The sequence below is a fragment of the Vanacampus margaritifer genome, chromosome 13 (genome assembly GCF_051991255.1).
Source record: "Vanacampus margaritifer isolate UIUO_Vmar chromosome 13, RoL_Vmar_1.0, whole genome shotgun sequence".
NCBI classification, from domain to species: Eukaryota; Metazoa; Chordata; class Actinopteri; order Syngnathiformes; family Syngnathidae; genus Vanacampus; species Vanacampus margaritifer.
Window position 1 is genome coordinate 11,315,309 of NC_135444.1, and position 16,148 is coordinate 11,331,456.

Genomic DNA, 16,148 nt, shown 5'->3' on the forward strand with positions numbered 1-16,148 from the left:
CACTAAGAAACAGAAAACACTCGCGGAATCATTTTCACATTGTTTTCTGTGCAAAAAAAAAAAGAGCCTGGTGGAAGAAAATCTAGATTTGTCTTAAGAGTAAGAGAGATACATCTACTGTTCTGTACATTGGTTAAATGAACAAAAATACAGAAATATGCATATAGGATTTTTGTCATACATCTAGTTAGGAAGTGTGCGGGACTATTGTTTCCCCCCAGTACCGCTGATAAAAAACAAAAAAGGAAAAATTGTCCCTAAATTGCTCATTTGTTGATTAAAATTGACATGTCATGGCATACTGAGGTTTTAGGTACTTTTGGGTGTAGTTTTATATTATTTGTTTGCATCCACTAATAGATGTATGAATTAAGTGTAATTATTAAAAAGAAAACACTGTAATAACATTCATAGCGTGATCCATCTTGGCATATCTTGTAATAACCTCTGGCTCCTCCACATTATAGGGCATTGGGGGGGTTGGATAAATTCTTTGCTCTCTGATTGGCTATTGCTTCTTTGTGGTTTCGCTGTGTAACGTTGCGTCAAGCTCATTTTAGTGTGACAAAAACCGGAAGTTTTGTGCTAGAAGGTAAACATTATTTATGGTCTGTAATCCAGTCAAAGCAGCGATAAATCGTTTTTATAAAGTATTGTATCATTAGTTATTCATTTTGTTTGGGTTGGAAATTATTTATTGTAGTTTTTAGCGACATCAACATGTGCCTCAATATGACTTACTTTTATTTTGAAAAATGTTCTTCATTATTTCCCGTACATAGACAATGACATTACGTGAAGATAACATAGGTTAACCAGATTGGCAGTCGATGATCATCCAACACACGCACGGATTAACAACACTGTCATAGAGAGCAACTTGTGTTTTCATGTTATGAGAAGAGGACACTGGCAGTTTTAGGACTGTGGTAATAACACAATTAGTGCAAAGTTTGCTACGCTGCTAACGCTTTGACGACTGCCGCTTGCTTGCTTGCAGCAGCTAGCTAACAACTAAACCGGCTAGCTAGCCCAAGAACGCAGGTGTCATCAATGTTTTTCATTCGTCTAAATTGATTGATGCTTAACACGTAGAAAGAAATCTTGTGGTTTAAGCATATGATGTCAAATGATCGTGTTTACACGAGCTGCTCTTGTTTACATGCACCGTGTCTCCTCTTACAGTAACTGCATCTAAATAAAGTAACGGGTGGGTTAGCTTCATTCACGCTCTGAATACACTATTCATCGAAACATAAGCATTATATTACACACCTAACTCAATGGCGCTCACATTACTATCCAGTCTCTTTGTTAGTGTGTACTATACTTACTTTGACCTTTTGTGACCACTGTATTTCCAGTCGTCATGGCCGCGGCCCCCCCACTTCGACGCACCGATTCAGCCAGAGGAGAATTTTCCCCACTGAAACACTTTGTAGTGGCCAAGAAGACCATAAATGACCTGTTTGAGCAGCTTCTCAATTATGTGACAGAGACCTGCGAGTTTGTGGAAGGTAGGACAGGTTGTTTACTGTCAGTATCTGCCAACATTAGTTTTTGCAAATACATTGTAAAATAGTTCACCGTTATCATATAAAGGGGATCCTCAATTTCAAACAGAGATCCTAAGACGGCAACGTAACCTGTTACTTGCATAAAGACTTGGAATACCACTCATTTTCTAGTGTAGTGCTGGATTAATTCTGACATTCATGTAGAGAGAATATTGTAAAAATATGTGGACTGTGTAGTGAGCCATGTGGAATGTTAATAGTTTTCTACTGTAATGGCAAGCAGTTGTAGCATTTATGTTGAATATAAGGTACAAATGTGGGCTTAGTATAGAGTCTTGTGGAACACCACCAATATCTATCAATTTACAACAAATTTTGTTCAAGGTCATCCCACACTCAGCCATTTGCTGCTTGCTGTCTGTAGAGTGGATGCCACTGTTTGAGCATACACAAAAGCCAATTTATTGTCATGAATAAAATTTAAATTCAATTTATACAGTGTTGTCATTATCTTCTCTAAGAAGATTATATTTTCATCAGTGCTCGTTTATTTTGCCATTGTGCACATTCCTGTCTTAACGTTGATTAAATCAATTTGAGATTGTAGCAATGGCAGTTTTTGTTTAACCTAAACCTGATCATTTTTTGACATGCTTAACCTATTTGGTCAAATGTACTGAAGTTAGATCGTGTTGATTGTATAACTGTGCTTGTTGAACAGAAACATGCGGGAATGAAGCAATGAGGAAAATTGCCAGCCTGGATCAAAAGCTGGAGATCCAGGCATATTCGGATAAACTTGCTGTCATCAAGGAGGTGCTGTCTCGCAGACACATGAAAGTGGCCTTTTTTGGAAGGTAAACTTTAAACACACATGACTATAAAACTTGACTTGTCAGCTTGAGGAATTCTCTGAGAGATATGTTGTTACATTCAAGAGAGATCTTGCTTTCGGTTTTTAACTTTAAATCTTTGTTAATGAGTTGCGCCATCTCTCGTATCTTTACATTTTCGAAGTCATTCTTTACTTTTTTTTTTTTTTTTAGAGTTGCAGAAACATGCCTGAAGCATTGCTCACTAGTGTTGAACAATGTCTACGTGTTGTCAATAAGCGATTGTGTGCTTGTAGGACAAGTAACGGTAAAAGCACAGTGGTGAACGCCATGCTGAGGGACCGCGTGCTGCCCAGCGGGATCGGCCACACCACCAACTGCTTCCTGAGCGTGGAGGGGACTGATGAGGACAAGGCCTACCTCAAGACTGAGGGCTCAGAGGAGGAGAAGAGTATTAAGGTCAGCTGTGTCTTAATGTAGTTGTGGTGTTTTATACCCAAACAGTGAAATTAATTGAATCCTATACAAATACACAAATCTAAATAATCACAATAATAATAATAGTTTTTTTTATTTGAGCAATGCAGCTTTTTGTCATGGTTTCTTAAACATTACAATTAGAAATGAGACAAATGTTATTAAAGTAGCTCATTTTCCTTCCACAATCCCAAATCATGCATGTCATAAATATGTTGAAACGTTTCAACAGTTGATGTGTTTACAAACCCCTGTAGACAGTAAACCAGCTGGCTCATGCCCTCCACATGGATGAGAGTTTGGATGCCGGCTGCCTCGTTCGCGTATTTTGGCCAAAGACCAAGTGTGCTCTGCTTCGGGACGACCTGGTGCTTGTAGACAGGTATGACATCAATTATGCATTTTTCACAATTTCATACATTTTCAATGTTTTTTTTTTTTTCATCCTAAGCTTTACACACCCACTTTACTTGTCTTGCTGAAATCAACCTGATTTCAGGGGCTGTTTCTGCTCTTGCAACTGAGCGACTCAATAGTGTTTATAGTAGAGATGGGACAATGAAGCCTTGGGAAGCTTTTGAGGCTTTCAGCTGATTGATTTGGAAAAAGAGTCGAAGTTTCAAAGCCCCATAAGATAGATCGTACCGGTGACATCTGGTGGTCAGCTGGAGTCATAGCAGCTATAATCTTCAAAGTGATTCGCCTGATTGATTTATATTCCAACGTAACACCAGTACATTCAGTCTTACATTTGTGTCTGTCTAATGATCATCAGGTACACATGGAAGTGTTGCAATATTTTGACACTGTACCAGTACTATGGTTCAATGTGATGTCCTGTTACTCATTCGATTTTTATAAACATGATTTGGATATGACACAAGTGCGCTGTGAAGCCAGATGACAAGTATTTCAACATCAGTCTTTGGGAGATGTGACTGAGGGTCTTGGAGAAGCGCTTATAGCAACTCGGTGGAAAATACTTGGGTCAAGCCTGTATCTTCTACACACGATTTAAAAATAATGCATAATTGGAAACTTTAAATGCATCATTGTGGGAGTACTTTTGTTGGAAACATACCGAATAACTAACTTTTCCAGGTGAACATAAAGTGAAGCAAATATCTACATGAGGGAATTGTGCGCCTGACACCGCGTCAAAAGGTTTGAATCAGTTACGTAATTTCCGGTATCTCATTAGCGCGCATAAAGCCGCATACGTCATCAGCACGTGATCACGGAGGTTTCATCGGGGCTTTTGATACATTGTTTCGAGCAGTCTGTCTCACTCGGCTGACACATGCTCCGGAGTCTCAGTGTCAAACGTCCCATCTCTAGTGTATAGGCCAATGGCAAATCTGGCTTTTGTTACTATGAGCAGCTTATACTTACGAGAATAAAGTCCAGCATTTGTATGCTACACTGTGTGTAAAATGAGTACCTATTTTATAAATTGGTTTATTGGCCTATTCATAAACTACTGTGCCATTCACCAGCCCAGGGACAGATGTCACATCAGAGTTGGACAGCTGGATAGACAAGTTTTGCCTGGATGCTGATGTCTTTGTGCTGGTTGCCAACTCCGAATCCACGCTCATGAACACGGTAATGACACTCTTGCTGCGTTCAGGTCCGTAAATTTGAGTAAATGTGACCTTACACCTTTTGTCATTCTGTGGGAATGTATAATAATACACATAATAAAGTCGCACACCATTAAACTGACAGTAAGGACTTGCTATCGTCAAATGAGGTGTTGATACACTGAAGGAATCTTTTTGGTGTTGATATTGCACAATGCATAGTGAAAATCATACAACAAATTATACTGTATTGTGCTCAAATATTATAATGGTAATTTCAGGGGATGACTAAATAGACATTCATAATAAAGAAATACAGTATTCTTCCCTAAATATTTCTGGGCGTCTGAAATTCAACCATATTGCCAATCAGTTGGTGTTGATCACTTGCTAAGAAACTGTAGTAGCTAACGTGCTCGTTTCGAAACTAGTTGCAGATCATAGAACGTGACTGCCTGCTCTCATGGTTGGTTTCTGTGTGTTCAGGAATTCATGCAATGTGAAGCATTACAGAGCTGCTTAAATGGAAAGCACACACTTAATTGACCAAGCATGCGTCCGCACAATAGTGTTAAATAAAGCAAGCGGGGTTACGAACATTCCCACGCAAAGTATGGGATTTATTCATTTGGACTTGTACATGACGACGTGGCTAATTTTACGCACAGGTCTGACCATGTGTACACACAAAACCTTGAAACTACAAAATAGGGGTGGGAATCTTTGAATGTCTCACGATTCAATTCCGATTTTTGGGTCTGCGATTCGATTCAGAATCGATTTTCGATTAAGCACGATTTTTGATTCAAAATTATTTGATTGACAATGATTTTTGCTTCAATCTATAGATGTGCAAGGAATTGTAATGGTCTAACTCGCTAATGCTAATTAGCGCGCTACTCGCGGCACTTTTATCACTCAAAAGAACGGCTCCACGCTGAAAAAAAACAAACTTTTATTGGAGTAACTTGACCGTGACTTTTTCCTTCTAATCTCTAATGTGGCTACAATTTAACAGTGTATTAGAATGCGTGGAACCACACTGCCCCTCAGTGGCCACACCGGGTACAACATGAACAGCGGTCCAAATAAAGGCACACACAGACATTTAAATGCAAGACAGTATAAAATAATTTAAATAAAATCTATTCTAAATCGTACTAAATGAGAATCGCGATTCTCATGAGAATCGATTTTTTTGGCACACCCGTACTACATACTGTATATAATGGCTATACAGACGTCACCAACAAGCCAAATTAAACAAGCATAGTTGGCAACATATATTAATTGCACCCACATTTTAATAAACGCACCATCACAGAATGTAAAATGCCACTTTTTAAAATTGTCCATTTCCCGCTATTTACTCTGTCGCCATTTAGGAAAAGCACTTTTTCCACAAAGTCAACGAACGGTTGTCGAAGCCCAACATCTTCATCCTCAACAATCGCTGGGACGCCTCAGCAAATGAACCGGAATACATGGAAGATGTGAGTTGCATCATTTGCAAAATGGTGACGTGACACAGGGGCAAACTTGAATCTTTTCCTTCCGCTCTCATACTCCAGGTGAGAAAGCAGCACACAGATCGTTGTGTGAACTTCCTCGTGGAAGAGCTGAAGGTCCTGGACCGCGACCAGGCACCCAATCACATCTTCTTCGTCTCCGCCAAAGAAGTGCTCAATTCCCGTATGCAGCGGGCACAAGGCATGCCCGAGACAGGTGAGGCTTTGGGTGTAATGACATCTGCTCAAAATTTGTATTGCGCGAGTTGGATCACAGCAACAACAAAACTTTGTTGTCCAGCCCATTCATTGTGTATGTGGTGAGGGGCAGAGACCACAGAGTAAGGCGCCTTGAATTGGAAAATGTTCTATTTGAGAGTAGCAGACAAGCACCTCCAATTGGAGAGCAGGTGGCGGACTAATATAAGTGTTATTTTGGCGGACTTCACAAGTAACATCATGATTAAACTAAGTTCCTGCCGAGCCATTCGTTTTTCTCTACTGTTCTTGTCTTCGTCATTCTTAAAATGAGCAAAGCCAGGCTTTCATTTGCAACAACATCAAAATTTCCATTTTTACTTCCTGGTGCGCTCAACTCTTTCAAGTATGGGCACACTGGCAAGCGGTAAGTTTGCGTTGCTGCGTGACTCTTTCACACTGAGCGAGTTCATTGTAGAAATGGCTTAATAGTTCCGACACTAATATACCACAAACGACGCTCCCAAAACCCTTTCATATCACTTTAAACTTACTGTACAACATTACTTTTAAAAACACATGCATTACAGAAGATTCAATTTCAGCCAACTTTCTGGAATATTTCAGTAATAAAGTGGTCCCCCTGAGACATAAGACATCTTATAGTTGATATGAACCTTTTCAACATACTGTACCTCCTTGACACTAATTACTACTTTCCTAATATCCATGGTTTTGGTGCCATCTTGGAAAGCTGCAAATGGGTGTTGTTTGTTTTCAGCAAATAATGGTGCATGGGTTCCCCCTAAAAATTTAATCGTCCATTCATCAGTTATTTTTTATAACTTGTTTTTCATGTTCACTTTACATGTTGAGTGAGAGCAAAAGTCAGAACGGTAGCCACCGGGTAATTGTGAAATGGGGCTTGGTTATGAAATTAGCCCACGCCAACTATAGTCAGCTTTGTGAACCATGCACTGTTGATAGCCTTTCCAGCAATGAACAGGAACCCCAAGAAACTATGAAAAAAAGTACAACTGAGTTTTGTACGTGGAAAAATGAAACATCCATCCATCCATTTTCTGGCCGTAGGTTGAGCTGGAGACTATTCTAGCTGGCCTTGGGTGAGAGATGCCAGTCAATCTCTGGGCACAATTGAAAAACAAACGTTCATACTCTCATGCAACTCACCAACGAGAGTCTGAAACAAGACATGAACGTGTTCATTTCGTCCACCAGGTGGTGCCCTTGCTGACGGCTTCCAGGAGAGACTCAAAGAGTTCCAGTGCTTTGAAAGGAGGTTTGAGGTGTGTGCGCGGGTGTTTTTCTGTTCGGACCCTATTATCAGTCTGTTGCAAAAACAAAACAATTATACCTAAGCGTTTCATACTGTGCTGAAAATCACCAGGACAAGTCAAAGTCTAAAGTTGGAAAGCTGCTGATAGTCTAGTTAGGTCAACGGGATTCCTTGTAGGAATTAAGACCGAGCCAGTGTTTCTTCCCAGTATCTAATGACTAGTCTCTATTAGCTTTCTCCCATCAAGCACCTCTTCAAACAGGCTCCAGCGATCTTCTTCTCGAACCAGTTACTGTGCTTTTTCCATCAACCTGCGTCTTCATTGTTGAAGTCTAGATTCACTAAGGCGAGGGGCATCCATTTATTTACTTTCCATTTTTATATGATTTTGTTTTTATAGTTCAAAATTGGTTTGGACCCTTATTGGGTTGTTTTATACAAATGAAAAGAGCAAGCTTCATTAAGTATATACCATATCATGTGGAACCCCCATAGTCGAACACCTCTTTCACCTCTTACCACGTTCTTTGACTGTGCTGGAGGGCAAGAGTTGGCGACCAATTCCCCAGGTACCATACTGGTCGGTTCAGTATCGTACACGGGAAAAACATTTCAGGCACAGAGATTTTTTTCACTTTAACCCTGGAGAACCCAAGAACCCTTTTCTGCTTTGGAAAATTATGAATTATACATTAAATGACTGCTATAAGTTCACTGAACACCAAAATATATGTTTTTTCAATTTTAACCCTTGTTTTTTGAACTAGCTCAGATTTGCTAATTTATCAAAATATATATATAAAACATACTCCTAGGCATTCTGCAACATGATATGAAGTAGATTAACAAAAAAAACACAATTTTACCATCTGATGGTTTGCTGAGAAGATGGTTTTGTTTGGATTGATTTCCAGCTCAACAAAACAGCATGTTGCCAGCCATCTTGTCACCACCACTCTGGCTCATGTAAGTGCAATATTCATCCACTAGATGGCCCCATGCAGGGGTCAGAAGTGGCATTCTGGACTTTTGAAGTTAAATTTGTAAAAAAAAAAAGGTCTTTGTTATTTGAGTAGCAGAATTTATAGGGGCCAAATTTGACCCCGTGGGTTCTCCAGGGTTAAGCCATGTAACTTGGCTTTTTGGTAAAGCCAATGCAGAAGTTACCATTAACCATGAAAAATGTCATTACCACAATCGAACCAGAAACCACATGGCTGCTCAGTGCAATGTAAACAACACAATCGTTTAAATCAACTGCATACTCGAAAGATTTTTTTTTCCAGCAGATGTTTATGTAAATAGCATGTAGCTAAAAGTACAATGACTAGCATGAAAATGGCCAGAAAAAAACACATTAACAGTCCATTACGTACACATTCAGCATCACACAGTATTATGTTTACCACAATTTTTATGTTCCTTTTCAATTAAGTGTATGTTTGGTTGTATTCATTTGATGTTTTTATCATTTTGCTGACGCTTCACCGCCACGTTACTGTGACATCTGACTATTTGGGGCCCACGGGGTGCGAGAAGCACACTCGCCTGCTGCCGTTTACGCACCTTCGTTCGCTCTTTCTATAAGTTAAAAAGCAGCAGATGTGTGTGCGTCTCATCCACTTTTCACCCTCCCATCGCCAGCCCCGACAAACGTCACAGTAACGCGCGTGTGTGTTATGGCCTCGCAGGAGTGTATCTCGCAGTCAGCAGTGAAAACAAAGTTTGAACAGCACACTATCAGGGCCAAGCAGATCACAGAAAAAGTCCAGTGCATCATGGACGCCATCAACATCGAGGCGGCGGAGAAGAGGTGAGTCGCACGCGTCGCTTGGGAGAGAGGGATGTGGAATTCAGGAGGTAGGAGTTGTCTGAAATACAGTCTTTTGATGAGTGTCTAAAATGGCTGCCTGTTGGATGGGGATTTAGAGTAGCGGCGCTGGAGGACAGGGAATATCAAATAGACCGGCTGGACTTTGTGAGGAATCAGCTCAGACTGCTGATTGAAGACATCAACAAGAAGATCAAAGCCATCAGTGAGAATGTGGAGTCAAAGGTAAGTTGAGGCAAAATATGTGACCAGCCACCATGAATGTCACTACAGTGAACTTGATAGCGGGCCGTCGTATACTTGCAGGCCGGCCGTTAGGTTTTGCTAAATTACTCAAACATTACCTGACCAAACATTCTAAAGCTGTGGTTCTTAACTCTGTTGAAGGTACTGAAAACCCCACCTGTTTTTTTATGCGCATTCACCAAACTCTTCTTTATTCAAAAATACAATGTTTTTTTCCCCACTTCAAATTCAAGACGTAGATATAAGGGCAGGGGTCAGCGGTGGCTCTTTAGTCCCTCACCCGTGGCTCCCTGTGGGTGTCTAATTTTTTTTTTAGTAGAAATTAGTTGGGGTTTTTTTATACATATTTTACATTTTTAGATAAAATATTCTTTAAATGAATTAATGATTTCGATTTTTTTTAATGAATAATTAAATATTCAAAAATGTCACAGTCCAAATTTGTAAGTTTTCAGAAAAAGAGAGACAAAAAGTAGATGAAAAAGTTTTTAAAAATACCTACATTTCCAAAAAGTGACCATCAAATGTAAAAAAATAAAATAAAATAAAAAGCTGAGGAAAATGAGAAAATTACCATATAATGTACATTACCCCCCCCCCCCCCCCAAAAAAAAAGTCAGAAAATTTATTTTACAAAAGGCAGAAAAGAAAACATTCAAAAAGTAACCATAAAGGTCCAAAAAACAAAAAGGCAGAAAATTACCATAAAATGTCTTTGGAATTGCCCAAAAGATTTTTTTTTTTAAGGCAGAAACGAAAATGTTCAAAAAGTAACTATAACATGTCCCAAAACAAAATAAATCTAAAAAAAAAAATTACCATATGTCCACACAATTGCTAAAGAATCATAGCAAAAAATGTAAAAAAATAGCCATAAAATGTCCAAAAGAGGAAGAAGTGAGGCAGAAAATTACCATATGTTCATAAAATTGCCAAAAATGTCAGCAAATTGACAAAAAGGCAGAAAAGTCTAAAAATGTATAAACGACTAAGTCTAAAAAAATACACGCACAAAAAACCCCGGAAGAAATTATGGTGCAGCTCTAATTAAGACCCTCGGAAAACACTAACACACTCATCATAATGTTCAAAGCTTTTGCAGCTCCAGACAGATTTTTTAAATTGATTTGGCCTAAAATGGCTTTTTTGACAGTAAAGGTTGCTGACCCCTGGTATAGGATTTGCTGGTGTACAAAATGAACAAGGACAGTAGCCATTTCATTTACTTTGAATTCAGCAAGCATTGTATTCTTGTATTCCCCCATCTCCATGCTGCTTAAGGAAGTGTTTCTTTAGTTTTGCTAGTTAGTTTAGCGGTGCTGGACTAGAGTTGCTCAACTTGGCATTGTATATCATGCGGTTAGAGGACGCTGGCTCCCTCAACTCAACCATATTTAAATAGCACTTTATAACAACCACTGCTGTTTTCTTAAGATGGGAACCCAGGGGCAGCAGATACAACGAACAGCAGAAGCCCCAGAATTGAACCCTGTGGAACACCATGCGTTCCGTTATACATGTCAGTCCATAATGTCAATCCACTTTTTTTGCTCGACCTACAGTAGTTAGTATGAATGGATCAAACTAAAGAAATCACACGGTGTACCAATCACAACAGCTACAAGTCCTTCCCTGGGTAGGAAATGGATTAAAAAAAACTTTTTGGGGTAAATCTGGTGGTGCTTTTCTGTCCCCAGGAACTATAATGGTGCCTATTGTTTAAAAACATTTGGGAAAAAAAACAAGTTCATCAGATAAGCAGTGTGTTGTGCTGACTTTGTCCTTACTTGAGGTGTCCACCGCCATGGGCGAGGAGATCTGCCGTCTTCACGTGATTGTGGACGAGTTCCATGCGGACTTCCACCCTTCGCCCCACGTCCTCAAGCTCTATAAGGCCGTAAGTAGAAGCACACGTTTGTCTTATCAGGTGCCGTTTCAGTCAAATGTTTTCATTATATGCTGAATTAAGCACATTTGTGGCTTAAATATTTTTGGTCTTTTATTCCTGTGAGATTTTAGTTAGTTCTTAGAAAACGCTTGGATCCGGTCCTCTCTCATTGTGATGTGACACAACTCTGCTTAAACACAATTATTACTTGTCGGAAGGTCATCTGAGGTCTGGGGTTATCTCAGCTCATGCTTCTCACAGATTTGTGTATGTTAGGGTCACTGAAATCTCAGATTTGACCCTAGACGTGAGGGTGAGTGGTTGTTTGTCTATATGTGCCCTACGATTGGCTGGCGACCAGTCCTGGGTCTGCCCTGCCTCTCACCCAAACCCAGCTGGGATAGACAATCCTAAAGAGGGCGTGTGTTATTGGTTTTTAATAAATGACAACTGGCTTTGACACCGGTTTGTTTGTTTTTTTAATGTCAGGAGTTACTGTCTCATGTGGAAGAGGGGATGGGCAAGAACCTGGCTTTCCGCTGCTCGAATGCGGTCAACGCCTCCGTCCAGTCGACTCAGAGATTCATGACAGGTACAGAGAATCCTTGCATATTTGTGATTCGGCATTCACTAATTCATCAATTGGTGTGTGTGTCGTTTTTTTTTTTTTTTTTAAACCTCTTCTTTGTCATTTTCTGCAAAACTCAACCTAGGTGCCGTTTTCACGCTCAGACCAAAGTAGGCATGGGTCGGTTACCAGTTTGACGGTTTACCATGGTTTTAAAAAGTCAAGGTTTCAATTACTGCTAAAACTGTCACCGGTAGTAAGATCTTTCTTTTCGTATCAAGTAATCTACATTTTGTAGTAAAAAAAAAAATTTTTTTTTTTTACCCACATACGGTATCTTTTTAAAGGACATTTTAGAGCTGCAACTTTAACACCATGATATTTTTGCTCATAGTTATCATGCCGTTCGAATCTCACATCGCCAAAGGCAATAAAAGTCTTACTTTGGCGCCATCTTGTGGCATCTTTATAATGAGCAGTTTCCCCTAGTGGTGAAATTCCTTCACTTCTAACATACAAACTGTGCCCCTTCTCACTCTTCCCCCGTCTTCAGATAGCATGCTCCCGTTGCTGCCCTCCGCCAGCCAGAGCCAAATCCACATGATGCACAACAGGAAGCTGGACCTGAGTTACAGCCTGAACTGCGCCTCGTTGTGCAGCGACTTCCAGGAGGACATCGAGTTTCGCTTTTCTTTTGGCTGGACAGCGTTAGTGCACCGCTTCCTGGGATCCGTCAACGCCGAAAGAGCCCTCAAACTGGTGGACCAGAAATTGCAGGTACGGTTTGTTGTCGAGAAATTTGCATTTTTGGGTTAAAAAAAAAAATTCTTCATTTTGACCTTTGTGGATTTAGATTGAATAAAAATGTGGATTTCTACCCATATGACGCGAGTGTACGTGTCCAGCAGGGCTCTCTACCAGCGCTACCCGCGGCCACAACGCCCTCTTCGGGACACCCGTCCACCGTCGCGCTGCCCAATCACGGCGCGGCCGTGATGAGCCAGGAAGACCTGATGGTCGCCGTGGCAACCAACGCCGCGTCCCTCACCTCCCGCACATCTATGAGCGCTATTGTCATCGGCGGAGTGGTACCTATTCGTTCCAAAACTTGACATTTTATATGGATCCAAACAGTGAGCCCATGTTTTATTAGTTTCATAACACAGTCGTGTGTGTGTGTGTGTGTGTGTGTGTGTGTGTTGAGGTGTGGAGGACATTGGGCTGGAGGCTGATCGGCATGACGGCCTCCCTGTACGGCTTGCTGTACCTGTACGAGCGCCTGACGTGGACCACCAAGGCCAAAGAGCGCAGCCTGAAGCGGCAGTTTGTGGACTACGCCACAGACAAGCTGCAGCTCATCGTCAGCATCACCAGCGCCAATTGTAGCCACCAAGTGCAGCAGTGAGTACAATTTAGCTGGGGTAAAAAAAAAAAAAAAAAAGAGGAACATTCAGCAGCGTGTTTGAGGCTTTGCAGTAGAATGAAACGAGCGGCGTCTGCGTTACCAGGGAGATGGCGACCACCTTCGCTCAGCTGTGTCAGCAGGTGGAGCAGACGCAGGAGGAGCTCGGGGCAGAAATTCGCAGACTGAGCACCAGCATTGATCAGCTGGAGAGCGTCCAGAGGCGCTCCAAGAGTCTGCGGTAAGAATGTGACGATAGATTACATGACACATTCTTAGAAAATTAGGTTGTTGTCGGAATGCGTCGTTCTAGTTGAAAGGCCTGTTTTGACTTTTATAATTGTACCACCTTTTCTAAAAACTTTGTAATAAGGCTTTATCATTCTCAAAAGTACAACCTTTTCTTGTCAAATTATATTATTAATTTTTTTTCCCCCTACACATTATATTATACAACTTCATTCCTTAACTCATTCACTGCCATTGACGGCTATAGACGTCAAAAATTCATTTGAACAATTTCTATTAGTTAAAAAAAAAAAATCCTCTTTTGCTAACTAGAGTATGAAAATCTAGATTTTTTTTATTTATTGTAAATTTAGAACAGATATAAAATTTGTGATTAATCGTTAGTTAACTAGTCATGTGATTAATTACAATTTTAAAAAAAATTAATCGCCTGACGGGCCTAATTTAAAAAAAAAAAAATTAAACATAAGAGGCGTTTAATCGTAATTAATCGCATGATAATTTTATATCTGTTATTAATGTACAATTAAAAAAAATGGTTTTCATAAAAAATTAAGTGAAAATTTGTTAAACTAGAAATAGTTCACATAAATTTTTTACGTCCATAGTCGTCAATGGCAGTGAATGAGTTAATATAGACTTTATAGTAATGCTATACTTTTATTCTTAAAAACATTAAACTTTTCTATCCTTACACTTGTAAAAAAAAAAAAATCCCCTTTCCCTTTAAAAGCTCTATATTATGCATGCTTGCTACTAACATAACTACGAGATACATTTTTCAAAAATCCTTTCCAGTTTAATGCATTTTGTAGACCCTACTTTATATGGACGTACGCCGCCATTGTTATTTACGTCGCAACGCATTCAGTGCGTAGTGACGTAGATGGGCGGCTGGTTCTCTGCCGAGCAATGAGAAACGCCTATAACATAGGTGTCAAACTCCGGTCCTGGAGGGCCGCAGTCCTGCAGGTTTTGCATGTTTCCCTTCTCCAACACAGCTGATATATGATCAGCTCATCAGCAAGCTTTGCATAAGCCTGATAACGATCCCGCTGATTGGAATCAGCTTGTGTTGGAAGAGGGAAACCTCCAAAGTCTGCAGGATTGCGGCCCTCGAGGACCGGAGTTTGACACCTATGGCCTATAAAGAAAGCAAGGTAAGACTCCGTTGAGTTCCTAAAGGGACGATCCGCTGTGTGTTGTCTTCAGGCACAAAGCTAGCGATCTGGAGAAACAGTTGGAGACGTTTACAAAGCAGTACCTGCAGCCTCAACAATGAAGTCAATCCTCCCAACCTCCTTCCACCGAAAGGCACAAACAATCCATCGACAAAAGCATTTTTCCAAATCTTCACAGCCATAAAGGATGATTCTGTCGTCTATTTCCTTTAGTTCCATTTATACAGTAAATGCATTTTTTTTTTCATTATTGTTTGAGAGTAAACCAGTAGTTGGAGCCCTATTTTCGTGGCTAGCGCAAAGTTCAATCTAACTGTGGGCATGGGTGGAATTTTTGTGTGTGTGGGTATTATGGTTATGCTGTGCATTCAGGGGTTCCCTAACACGTTCAAGTAGACTTGTCCTGGCAAGAGAATGATGATGCGCTCATTTCACACGTGCCTCTACAGAAATAGGGCCCTTGTCCACTCCATGTGGCAGTTATTATAAAATTACTAATGAACTAACCAACTTACTAATGGGGTGCTATATTTGTACACTAATGTGCTTCAAACTGTAAATAAGCCTTTTTTGGGTGACACTTTTGTGAAGCAAATTCTCTTGGTCTGTCAAACTGTACATGCGTTTTAGCAAGGAAAAAAATAAATACAGTACATGAATAATGAAAGATACTTGTGATCTAGTTCAAGTTTATTGTATAAATACATCATTTGATTAAAAGTGTTTCCTCAAAATGTTGACCAAGAGTGCTTATTTAAATCAAGTGCAATGAGCACCTGCTCCTCAGCCCATACAGCAGCACAAGATGGCACCTCTACTCTACAGTTGTGTAAATATGATCAAGTGCATGATGTATTAATTGGGGACTAAGGAAATACAACTACTGGTATTTTCTAATAATTGAAAATAATCTTATTTGTAGCACTAAGGAACAATAATTACATTTAACTAATATCCTGTCAGCAACTCTGCACTTTGGGAACGTGTCCCATCTCACCTGCGCGTGTGTCCAAATGCCCCGTCTTGTGCTGTATCGCAAATTAACTTTCCCTACCGTAATGAATGGAAATCCCATTAATCCATTCGACTCCCCCAAGACTTCATTAATATTACCATTTAAGAAAATAACATTGCATAAAAGTACAAAGAATGTCTAAAACTTTTTTTTTTTCCTTTTCCATCGAGACGTCTGCAGCTTAGGAATGATTTAAAGCTCTTGGCTATTGTGACAGCTTTTATCAACTAGTTTTGCACTCACTTTTTAGGACCCATGTCAAATGCCTGCACAAAAAATAAACTGAAAATGAGAGCATAAAACAACCCCATCTACTGTTTGCTGCGTCTTCACTATCCTGCAGGCAGTTTGTGTT

The 16,148-nt window shown here is 40.1% G+C and overlaps 1 protein-coding gene across 3 annotated transcripts; it reads left to right on the forward strand.

The window, feature by feature from the left end:
- The first annotated feature begins 784 nt into the window (after positions 1 to 784).
- mfn1b (mitofusin 1b) lies at positions 785 to 15,449 on the forward strand. 3 transcript variants are annotated; one of them, XM_077583094.1, is made up of 18 exons: positions 785 to 929; positions 1,365 to 1,517; positions 2,239 to 2,374; positions 2,647 to 2,809; positions 3,085 to 3,209; positions 4,324 to 4,432; positions 5,796 to 5,903; positions 5,982 to 6,135; positions 7,356 to 7,423; positions 9,105 to 9,226; positions 9,343 to 9,469; positions 11,283 to 11,387; positions 11,868 to 11,970; positions 12,500 to 12,723; positions 12,852 to 13,034; positions 13,151 to 13,347; positions 13,455 to 13,589; positions 14,810 to 15,449. In XM_077583094.1, the coding sequence occupies exons 2-18, from the start codon at positions 1,370 to 1,372 to the stop codon at positions 14,877 to 14,879; spliced, it is 2,277 nt and encodes a 758-aa protein (XP_077439220.1). In that variant the 5' UTR covers positions 785 to 929; positions 1,365 to 1,369; the 3' UTR covers positions 14,880 to 15,449. The 3 variants fall into 3 exon arrangements, with proteins under 3 accessions (XP_077439220.1, XP_077439222.1, XP_077439221.1); XM_077583096.1 differs by having other exon boundaries at positions 12,855 to 13,034; XM_077583095.1 differs by having other exon boundaries at positions 798 to 1,210.
- Positions 15,450 to 16,148: the final 699 nt, after the last annotated feature.